Raw genomic sequence first — 11,563 nt, 5'->3', positions numbered from 1 at the left:
CATACCTTCCAGGTGTTTTAGCAGTGCTCTACTGCTATTGCCATGAGCCGATATGAGAACAGTTTTGCCACTTCTCAGTTCGGGTGCAATCCTTTCAGTCCAATAGGGAAGCAGCCTATCCAACACTTCCTTCAGGCTTTCTGCCCGGGGCAGCTGATCCAGTGGCACATCACAAACTTTATACCTCCGATCATTGTAGATTTCATGATAATAAGGATGAGATTCCTCAATGGGAGGCGGAGTCACATTATAGCTTCTTCTCCAGATTCTTACTTGTTCTTCACCATGATTCAGGGCCATTTTCTCCCTATTAAGACCAATGAGAGCCCCATAGTGCCTTTCATTTAGTCGCCAGGAACTCTCCAATGGAACCCATTCTTGACCCAATTCTTCCAGTATCAGCCAAGCAGTATGGATGGACCGATTAAGGACAGAGGTAAAGACAAGATCAAATTCAAAGTGATGGGCTTTGAGTTGCTTGCCACAGTCTCGAGCTTCTTGTACTCCTTCGCTGCTAAGCTTCTGATCCACCCAGCTGCAAAAGCGATTCTCCTTATTCCAAGCTCCTTCTCCATGCCTTAACAAGACAAGTTTATACTTGGCCATTGTGATAATGAGCTTCCCTAAAGCTCTTGAATGGATCCACGCTTAATGATGGTGATGCATCTAGAAAGAGGAGGGGGAAAAGGCAAAATGAGGAAGGCTCCTCCTTCAACACTCTCACTTGGAAGACAATATGTTTTGTTTTATGGCCAGCTTCCAAAGTAAATTGGCATCTGTTTGAACACCTTTTCACATCATACCTAGCTATTCACTCATAGGTTAGAGCACACACTCTGACTATACCTTACAGATAATTAATTATAGGGGGCCCAGTGGACTTAAGTGTTTTGATGGCAAGATAGTATGAGTTAATTATAGGGTATCAATTAACAGAACACCTACGACACCCAAATGGTATGTGGTGTTTCCTCCAGATGTGTGGACAACACATTCAGAGGAGAGAGGATTTAGTAGAATAAACTGTGTCAGAGAATGACTGGTAGATGGGAACACACCTAATGTCTAACAGACAGTGCCTTTGGCTTGGAAGAAATCCCACCCACTTTTAAGTGCCTCACTTTTTTTCTCTAGGGAGGAAGGAGGCAGAAGAAATTATTTCATAGTTCTGAAAAGCTTCCATTTCCTTTCTTCCCTAAAGTCTATTAAAATGGTTACCCCAGAAAAAGAGCATGAACATATTTAAGTTATCAGCCATCATTATCACTACCCATATTTATATCAACAATACTAAATATTTATTAAACACATAGCAGATGCTAGACACTGTTAGATATAAGAGGGGAAGAGGAAGAAATCTTTTCCCCTCCAAGGTCTTAACTGGAGGAGACTATGTACAAACAAATATAGGTATAAAATAAACACAAGCTAGGTCGAGAAGGAAAGGTAACAGCATCATTACTTTGTTGGTTTAAAAGTGCTGTTCTTACAACAACCCTGGCTGAGCTAGGTAGTACAAGCCACATTTTATAGATAAAGAGACTGAGGCTCTCAAGTGAAGTGACTGATCCAGGGTTACAGAGGCAGTAAGTCAAAACCCATATTTAAGTGAATCTCCCTAGACTTCAAGTCCAGCACTGCAATCTCATGTTCCCCTATCATCATTCAAAATGAAAAGCCAAATGCCACAACATTACCAAAGCAGGAATCTAAAAGGCTCCGTGTACAATTGATAGCCATGAAAAAAACACATTTAAAATTGGAAAGCCATAAAAAAGACATGGAAAATTAACTCAAACTGGAAACACTCACCTGATCATTCAGAGGCATTTAACTCAAGACAGGTCTCAGGCCTGATGTAAAGGGGAAACCTTTGGCAGGAGAAAATGAGGCCACAAAAACAAGTTATCCAGTGCAGCTGTTTAAAGCTGCCTGGAGGAGCAGATAAAAACCAAGCAAGGTCTGAAGGGGGTCAGAGAGGAAAGACACAGATAACATGGCCTTCACACATGCACACTAGCTACACCCTTCCAACTAAGGAAAGGCATCTACTCTAATGATGGAATTAAGCCAATTTGCAACCAATTACTTATCACAAATATGAGTTGTCAACCCAAATAAGTGCTTAACCCCTAAAGGGATCAGTTTCCTCTTTTTTTTTCCTTCAAACCCTGATCTTCTGTCTTAGAATCAATACCGTGTCTGTGTCCTTAACATCTCTGGCAATCACTTTACAATAAAATTTTAAATGTATAAAATATATTTTAAAATAAAATTAACAAATGAAACATATTAAAATACAGTTATCGAAATATTAGGTGGGGCAATGGATAGAGTTCAGGGTCTGGACTCATCTTCCTAGTTTCAAATCCCACCTCAGACACTTACCAGCTGTGTGACCCTGGACAAGTCACATTACCCCACTGGCCTCAGTTTCTTTGTCTGTAAAATGAGCTGGAGAAGGAAATGGCAAACCATTTCAGTATCTTTGCCAAGAAAACCCCAAATGAGGTCATAAAGAGTCAGACACGAACAAAAACAACTGCACAACCACAAAAAAAAAAAACCCAGACACAAAACACAACAACAAAATATTATTTTCAAAACCAACTGAATAAGCCCTAGGTAGAGAAATCCTGCTTGAGGATTCCTTCTAGTTCCAAATCTTTTGTCTGAGATGCTTTGCTGTATATCCTATTCAACTCAACTTCCTCCCACAAAGCAACTAAGCTTAGCCAGAACTCTGTTGGTCATTTGACCACCACTTAAAGAGGCAGCTATGTGCCACAACACTGTGCTGAGGTGCTTCGGAAAGACAAAATGACCATTAAGATATAGTTCCAGCAGTAGTTGCATCACATCTCTCCTGGCAAGTAAGTAATGTATTTATAAGCATTAACCCCCAACCTCTTTGATATTTATTTGCACTCTGGGGAGTAAAGATTATGTGAACCACTGAGTCTTGGGCTTCCTCTGCTATTTTTGGCAACTCATTAATCTTTGAGATTCTTTCCCTGTTTACTAAAAGACAGTGATTCACCAGAAATACATAGTCATCAGCAGCAAATTTAAGACTCTAGACTCAACATTTCTATCTCTCTTTAGAAGTGTCTAGAGCTTCTGGAAAATACCTTTTAAAAGGGGTCTGAGTGTTCGTGAGAAACAAAGGCAGGAGCCAATCTGGAAGCCATTAAGAGGTGGCAGTATTTACATTTTAAGAACTTCTCTTTCCAGACTAGCAGGGGCTTTGGCATTTCTTTGTTAGGAGTAAGAATTAGAGCTATAGAAGCTCAAGTAATTTTACCTAACTAGAATATCACTGGAGTGAGTGCTAGGCTAGGGGGAAAGAAAATCCGGTACCCCTAGGCTTGGGGTCAGAGGTGAGAGAAAATGAGGTTAAAGGCAGTCAGGAAACAAGAAGTCATTCGTTCTGGCTGTCCCCTCAAAAGCAATTTGTACCAAGCTACTCCTCTTGTCTCAAGGGGGCTCTGTAAACTGAAACAGCTCTCTAAGGCCGAATTTCAGATAGATATGGATAGACAGATAGACAGACAGATATGTATTTATACAGGGGTATATATATGTATGTATCATTTCATATGCACATGTATGTACAAAACATGCATGATCTGTATGATGTACTTCTGTGTATATGTAGGTGTTTCTGCCCACATGAATATACATGTATTACACACACGTAGGAGGAAATGCTGGCATCCTTCCCTCTACTCCCAACATACACACAAAAAACATACAGAGGGAGGGCTGAGGGGATGATTATACAGGAAAAAATGGCACATACAGGAGTACTAGAAAGCACACTGGCTCCTGAGTCACAGGGCCGGGTTTACATTCTGGCTTCACTTCTTACTACCTACGTGACCGAGGACAAGTCACATAACTATTCTGGGCTTAAATTTCCTCATTGATAAAATGAAAGAATTAGACTAGATTTTGTAGGCTCCCTTCTGGCTTTAAAACCTATTATCCTAATTTAAATACATGTAAGTAGGTGCCCCATCAGGAGGTAGCTCTAAGGTCCCAAGTTATGCCAACAGATGAGTCAGGTTGCACTAGGCTGAAAAAGTAGACTTTTGGCCATCAGTGGTCAAAAGCTGCAGCAGGCTTGCAATGTGCAGGGAAGGAAATAGATAAATTAAATCACAGATCATTGATGTGCTTAAAACGACACCTATGTCTATGTTTTATTTATACGTGTGTGTACTTATGTAGTAGCCAACAAAGACAAGAATTTAACTTTTCTCTGCTCAGAGAGAAAACCCTTAAAAAGGTTCAGTTTGCTTTTAACGTCTGTATTTCCCTCCTCCTGCTCCTCAGCCTGGTTTTTAGTCACCGATTAGCGAGTTGGGTTTGTCTCATTCTCCCAAAGGATGATTCCCCTTTTCCTGTTGCTGCAAATACTTGCAAAAGAGAACCAGTGAGGTTCTGATGCTCTGAAGCTTCAGTCTCCCCTCACAACACACACAGTAAGGACAGGTGAGTTTCAGAGCTAGAAGGGCCCCCGAGGGGTGATGCAGAGAGTTCTCTCATTTGACCGATGAGGAAACTGAGGCCCCCCAGAGGTGAAGTGAGTTGTCTGAGGGTCCAATACCTTAGATGGCAAAATGTGTAAGGAACACTATTACCACGGCATGGCCTTATACACACATGTGGACGCACGCTTCAAAGGAAAGATTTCCTTTTTCATGAGTTGGGGTGAGGGAAGATGGGGAGAAAGAGTAGATTTGTATTATTCAAAAAATAATCTTCTCAAAGTAGAAATCTGGTCCTATGACTCCCTGGCTCCAGAACTTCAAGTGGGTCCCTACCGCCGCTCCTCGGCTTGGTATTTTTAAAAATCCTTTGCAGACTTGTGTTGAAATCTATATCTATACCCAGAGAAAGAATTGATAGTCTGAATGCAAACTGAAGCATACTTTTTTTCACATTCTTTATTATTCTTGGGGGTGGTGGGGGTGGGGATAATCTGTGTTTTCTTTTACAACATGGGTAATATGGAAATGTTTTGCATGACTGCACATGAAAAATCTATATCAAATTGATTGCCTTCTTGAAAAGAGAGGAAACAAGGGAGGAAGAAAATTTGAAATTCAAAAGAAATTTTTTAATGCTAAAAAAGAAATTGTTTACTATGTAATTGAGAAAAAATAAAATAAGTCTTTTCCAATGAAAGCCTACCTTTCCAAAGGTTTCACCTTACCCTTTTGATATGTTCTTCTCTAAAGTTTCCCCAACTCCCTAGTCATTAGTATACAAAATGTACACTCAATGATGTACATATGTGTTATCCCTGATAGAACATAAATTACTTCAGCTGTCCCCCACAATTTTTATAGGGTAGGTACCTTAGAACCTGGCACATAATGGATGTTTAATCTGATTGGATCTGCCCAAAGATCTAAGCTCCTTTAGCCTAGAAGAAAGAAAGATTTTATTTTTTAAATGAAGGGATGGAAACAGCCTAAGACTTTTGAGAACCGTACTAGAGAAAAGAGGAATTAAGGGTATGCTGCTGGTACACAGAAGGCAGAATGAAGAGTGAGTGTAGATTTGGCTTAATATGAGAAAACAATTGACACAGTCCTCAAATAGAAAGGGCTATCTTTTAGGGAAGTGAATTCTTGGTCACTAAAGGTATTCACAGAAAAACTGAAAATTCACATGTTATGGATGCTATAAAAGACTTTTTGTTTTGGATTGATATTTAAGTCTTAGAAAAGAGAAGAGGGTGAAGTCTTAGAAAAGAGAAGAGGGTGGTTGAGGGGGGAGGGGACTGCTGCTTCCCTTTCCTTTAAAAAAAAGTTCAAGTCCTCCCTTATCTTTAAAAAACAAAGCAGATACACACACCCCAAAATAAGTAAACATACCTTCTTCCTCCCTTTCCCCCACTTTCTAGCTAATAATCTAATGCCCCTTCTATTTTTCTGTACTCTGTTTGTTTGTTTGATCTTTATCATCTCAAGGCCATTGAATGTGGTAGATGTTGAATGAATGCTTGTTGAATACACTCAGGGTTTGGTGTAGAAATGCTGGAAAACTCAAAAAGGGAACAAGCAAGAATATAAGGAATAAGAGGGGTCAGGTTAAGAGGAAGGACAATATCAATAATGCTTAGAAGAGAATATAGGCAAGAAGAATAAATTTCCTGATCTTAAAAAGTTAAAGGGGGAAAAAAATGAAAAAAGGCAAAAAACTAAAATCTAAAAGGATACTCATCAATTTGAGAAAGACTAAACAAAATGTATTTTTTATGAAAGTAACAGAATAGTATTTCACCATAAGAAATGAAAGAAAATTTCTAGTAATATGAACTGAGCAGAGCCAGGAGAATAATTTACATAAGGACCAGAACTTGAAGAAAAACAACTTTGAAAGACTTAAGAACTCTGATGAATGCAATGTTTATTCAATGTCTATGTCTTCAGAGGACATGATGTCTTCTGAAGCATGCCACCCCACTCCATGACAAAGTTAATTAAAGTCAGGGGATAGGAAAGACAATTTTGAACATGACATCTATATGGATTTGTTTTGATTTTTTTTTAAACAGGGGATTGTTTTATCTTTCTCTGTGTTTTTAATGGGGGAGGGGGGTGTTAACAATAGAGGTGTCAAAAAGTAGAGGGTCATGGAAACATTTTTTTAATGTAAAAAAGGGAATAGAAGGAAGTACCAGACAATTGGGAAAGTTTTGAAATTAACTGGTGGAATTACATGCTATTTTTCTAATATGCTATTTTTTAAAAAGCAAATGGTATGAAACTGATACATGGTTTCATATATAATTCTCTTTTATGTTCTGTTATACATATGGAAATATTCTTTTTTAGTGTGTAAGTTTAACATAAAACATAAATTGAACTGCATGGAAAAAATATACATTTCTACTTCCTTCTAGTCATTTTATTCTTTTGTCAGAAGCTTTTTATGTATTAATTTGATCATAAGGGTTTTTTTTTACCTTTTTTTAATATAGTCAATTATGGTAAGTTTTCCTTATATTAAACTATCCTTGCATATCTAGTATAAATCCTATTTGGTTATGATGTAAAATCTTTGTGATATATTGTTGTCTCCTGGGTAATACTTTATTTAGAATTTCTGCATCTATCTTAATTAATGAAATTGGTTTATAATTTTCCTTTTCTGTTTTTGTTCTTCTTGGTTTAGGTATCAGCACCATTTTTGTTCCATAAAAGGAATTTGGCAGGATTCCTTCACCAACTGTCATAAATAATTTATTTAATAATGGAATTAGATGATCTTTAAATGTTTGGTAAAATTCATTCCATTCTTAAACCTCAAATTGACCTCTTTCTCTACTGATAAACTAAAGTAGTGGTTCTCAAACTGTGATCAAGGGAAAGAGAGAAGTACCCAAAATTCTTCCAGGGGGTCTGTGAGAATCAAGGCTATTTTCATAATAATCTAAAATATTTTTATTTCTGATATGGTAAATATTGATAGCCTTACATCTAAAAATATTCTTTGAAGGGTTCTCATTAGGTTTTAAGGGTGTAAAATGATCCTAATAGAAAGTTTGAGAACCAATTCTTTACAGAAACTACTCTTCTAAAGGTCACAAAATGCCATAGGCTTTCCCCCTCCTCTCCTACCCAAGCATTTCAATAGTTAAGATATCAAAAGTGCTTCCTCCCCACAAATGTCCTATTATGAGACATCACCATAACATGGAATAGCCTTTGCCTTGCTCCACAATACCTCCTCAATGTGTACCCTTCTCAACACTCTACCACCCCAGCTCATCCATCACCACTGTTCTGGATGTTTTGACAACCTTTTAACTTCTCTTGAGTCTCATGTCTCTTCTTGCTTTAATGCTTCCTCATCATAGCTAAAAGTGATTTTCCTAAAATCCATGTCCCTCCCCAGCTCAAGAAACTTTAGTGATTCCCTAGTACTTCCAGGAAAAATTCCTTTGCCATTTAATCTTTCACAACCTCCCAACCTCCCTCTCCATCTTACTATATATTACTCTACTTTATATTCACTACAGACTTTGCTGTCCCTCACAAACAACACTCCATCTCCTGAACCTGTTCTTCATGCTTGGCATTTGCTCCTCGCTTCCCTCAACCTCCAAGGATTCCTAAATCTCCACTTTTCTTCAATGATCAGCTCAGTTATCACCTTCTTCATGAAGCTTTTCCCAACCACTCCCCCAACTCAATCATCTTGCATCTTCTGAATACATCTATATATGTACATTACTTCCTCAGCAAGAATGAAAACGTCCCAAGCACAGGGACTATTTCACTTATGTCTCTGTAACCCCAGCCTTCAGCACTTGGCACAGGGACTCATTTCTAGTGGGCCCTTAAGAAAAGCTTGTTGATGAAGGCTATGCTAACAAAGTCTAAGTCCTAGTCTGTCAGACAAAGCTGAAGAGGCTTTGAGTGTAGTCCTAATGATGAATTATGGGACAACCATGTTAGTTAAGTTCAGTGATAATCATCATAATCATCAGTGATAATCTCCCCTTGACAGGGAAATACTACCACTCCTCTGGCAATGTCTCCTTGTTGCCACCAAGTAGGTCAAGAAGAGCAGAGCTTTGCCTTCTAAAATTACCACCATAAGATTTACAGTCCTTTCCCTTCTTTTTCTTCCTAGAACTATCCTTTTCTTTCTCCCCACCAAGTCCTGTCCTATAGCACAGTTACAGTTCAAAGAAAGCTCAGGTGCAAACCATCTATAGCAGGTTTATTTTACTCAGCTTTGAGTTAGCATAGGTTCTTTATCTGAGGTCTGTGGATTTATGTGAGTATTTTTAAAATATTTTTATAATTATTTCAATTCTGTAACACATTTTATGCATTTAAAAATATTCTGAGGAGTTCATAGGCTTCAAAGACTACCCAAGGGGCACATGGTACACAAAGAAGTTATTAACTTTTGATTTAAAGCATTATTATATCTCTTCTAGACTCTCTGAATAAAGTGGTCCTCTAGATTTGGACTACTGAAGTCACTGTCTCTCTCACTAGCTCATTCAATTCCAACCACCGGTCCACAATGACATTTGTTTCCCAGATCCCTAACCAAGCTTTTCTATCTTTGCCTTGTGCCCTGTTCAAAGCCAATTGATCTCCAACTCAAGTCAGTGTCCCTGGTGCTATGGCCACCAGAAAACTGTGGCCAGCCTTTCCCTTTGTTCAGAACACTGGACGCTGTTCCTAAGTTGAGTCTTACATTTCTACCTCTCAGATTCTCATTAATTTGCTTATCTCCCTCTCCATTTCCTGATTTTAATGCCTTTTTTGTTAGCAGATTATAAATTCTAGCCATCTGACTGAAAAATTCATCCTGGAGATTGGTCAACTATTTTAACCAATACCAAAAAAAGGCCAAATAGGCATTTATTAGTGCCAGGCACTATGATAACATTAGGGATACCAAGACAAAAGCGAAAATTTCTATCCTCCAGGAAGATACATTCCAGCCATGGGGAACAACATATACATTTATAGGTATATAAAAAATAGACACAATGTAATGTGGAGAAGGTGCTAGCAGGTTGGAAAGGGGTGGAAAAACCTAAAAAGACTTCAGGAAGAATTTAGTGCTTGAATTAAGCCTTTACAAAAACCAGGGATGCCAAGATGTTGAGATGAGGGAGAAGCACATTTCAGGCATGAGGCTGGAGGAGAGGATTTGACGCAGGAGAGGAGAGCAAGCACCGAGAGGCCAGCACCAAGGCATGGAGAGGGGAAATGAAAACGGAGTGCCATATATAAGGAAGAATAACATCTCTGCCTTTTGGTATTATAAATTCATATGAACAACACATTGAGATCAACCAGAAATGCCAATAGATTTTTCACCTTCATTCACCTACACATCTGGTTAAAGGAGAACCTTAGCATTACTTTTGATGGGCAGCATTCCCAAACTTAACCTCTATTCTCAATTTAAACCTTGTTAAATTCATCAGACCAGTCTGAAGTCTTTCATCAACTCCCAGATTTGAAGCTTAGTCATTAGTTATGCCTTTCATCAATGGTGCAGTTCCATATTCCCAGTTGGATAAAAAATATCTCAACCTGGACAGCCCATACAAAACTAGTCTCATAACCTCCCTTACCTAAGGTAATAACAACTTTGCAACAATTCCACTCCTAGTCCTGATAACTCCATTCCCCTAGACTAGAAATCTAATGATCATTAAAAAAAAATACTTTCTTCTTCATCCCCTGAGAGTCAGTCTATTACCACATTTCATGATGTACTCATTTCCAAGTCTCTACCATTTGATTCTTGCTTTCCCTTCACTCTGCTAGCCCCCAATCCAGGATTATGACCTCTAGATTACTAAAGCAGATTTCTTACTGATCTCCCTGCTTCTACTCTCTCTTCACTAACCCAGCCTATAGACCACTCCTAGAGCTGGCTTCCACTGTCATCATTTCCCTTACCCAGTTTAAAGAACTCTCCTGTCGCATCAAATCTAAGCTTAGTCTGGTTTATAAAGGCCCACAGAATTTGCTTTAATAAAACTTGCTTTTTCTGCTACACCTCAGACAACCTCAGCTCCAGGTAGACTGGTCTCTTCGCCCCTCCTCCCCAATCTCAGAGGTCACCCTGGTGCCATTGTTGAGGTGACTGGTCCCTTCCTGGAATGCCATACTCTATTTCTACCTGCCTATATGTCATTCTTCCTTTGAAGCCCCACTTACATTCTATCTCTTCATTCCCCTCCTATCTTTCTATTTTCCTTATACCTTACTCCCTGATACACACACACACACATTGGCTGCCTGGCTGTTGTTCCATGAACAAGATACTCCATTTCTTAGATCCAGGCATTTTCTCTGGTTGCCCCAATGCCTGAAATACTTTCCTTCTTCCACTCCAACTACTGGCCTCCCTGGTTTCCTTTAAATCCCAACGAAGCCATCTTTGACTGGAACTCTTCTTACTTTTAATGCATTTTCTTCTATTAATTATTTCCTTTTATTATATATATATATATGCATATATATATATATAGCTTGTATATATTTGCTTGTATGTTCTCTTTTCCCATTAGATTATGAATTCCTTGAGGTCAGGAATTATCTTTTCCCTTCCCACCCCACTTTTTTAAAAATCCCCAGGGCTTAGTACAATGTCTGACCCTTACCGAACATATAATAAATGTTTCTGATTCCTAGGAAGAGAAACCAATATATGAAGATGAGACAGAAGATGACAATTGAGAAAGTCTTATTTCATTTGTAGGAGTCCCTAAAGCTTTCTAAATAAAATTCTTTCTTCCCCAAGGAGGTCAAGCTTATTGAAAAAAAAACAAAAACATTTATAAATATATGTCCATCCACAAGCACTTCTCTATTGGCAAAGGTTCATGGAAGTTTAGAGCTGAAACCAGCCTCAAAGTCCAATCCCTTCATTTAACAGATGAGAAAACTAGGATCCAGAGAAGTTATAGATCATAAAATTATAGGGCTGGAATTGGAAGAGACCTCAGAGACCACCCAGGACAACCTACTTATTTTATAGATGAGGAAACAGAGGCCCAGGG

At 38.6% G+C, this 11,563-nt stretch overlaps 1 protein-coding gene across 4 annotated transcripts in view; it reads right to left on the bottom strand.

Annotated features, from left to right (window-relative positions):
- The window catches only part of BPGM (bisphosphoglycerate mutase), a 46,655-nt gene that overhangs the window by 30,056 nt on the left and 5,036 nt on the right, over positions 1-11,563 (bottom strand). For 2 of the 4 annotated variants that reach the window (XM_007504344.3, XM_016426168.2), the window contains exon 2: positions 6-666. In XM_007504344.3, the coding sequence (XP_007504406.1) occupies positions 6-606 (601 nt within the window). In that variant the 5' untranslated portion in view covers positions 607-666. Of the gene's footprint in view, positions 1-5; positions 667-1,812; positions 1,998-2,388; positions 2,522-11,563 lie in introns of those variants that run through there. The other 2 variants (XM_056799717.1, XM_007504343.2) reach the window with 2 other exon arrangements.

The sequence above is a fragment of the Monodelphis domestica genome, chromosome 5 (genome assembly GCF_027887165.1).
Source record: "Monodelphis domestica isolate mMonDom1 chromosome 5, mMonDom1.pri, whole genome shotgun sequence".
NCBI lineage: Eukaryota > Metazoa > Chordata > Mammalia > Didelphimorphia > Didelphidae > Monodelphis > Monodelphis domestica.
Note: the sequence above shows the minus strand (reverse complement) of the source record. Positions and strands in the feature narration are given on the sequence as shown.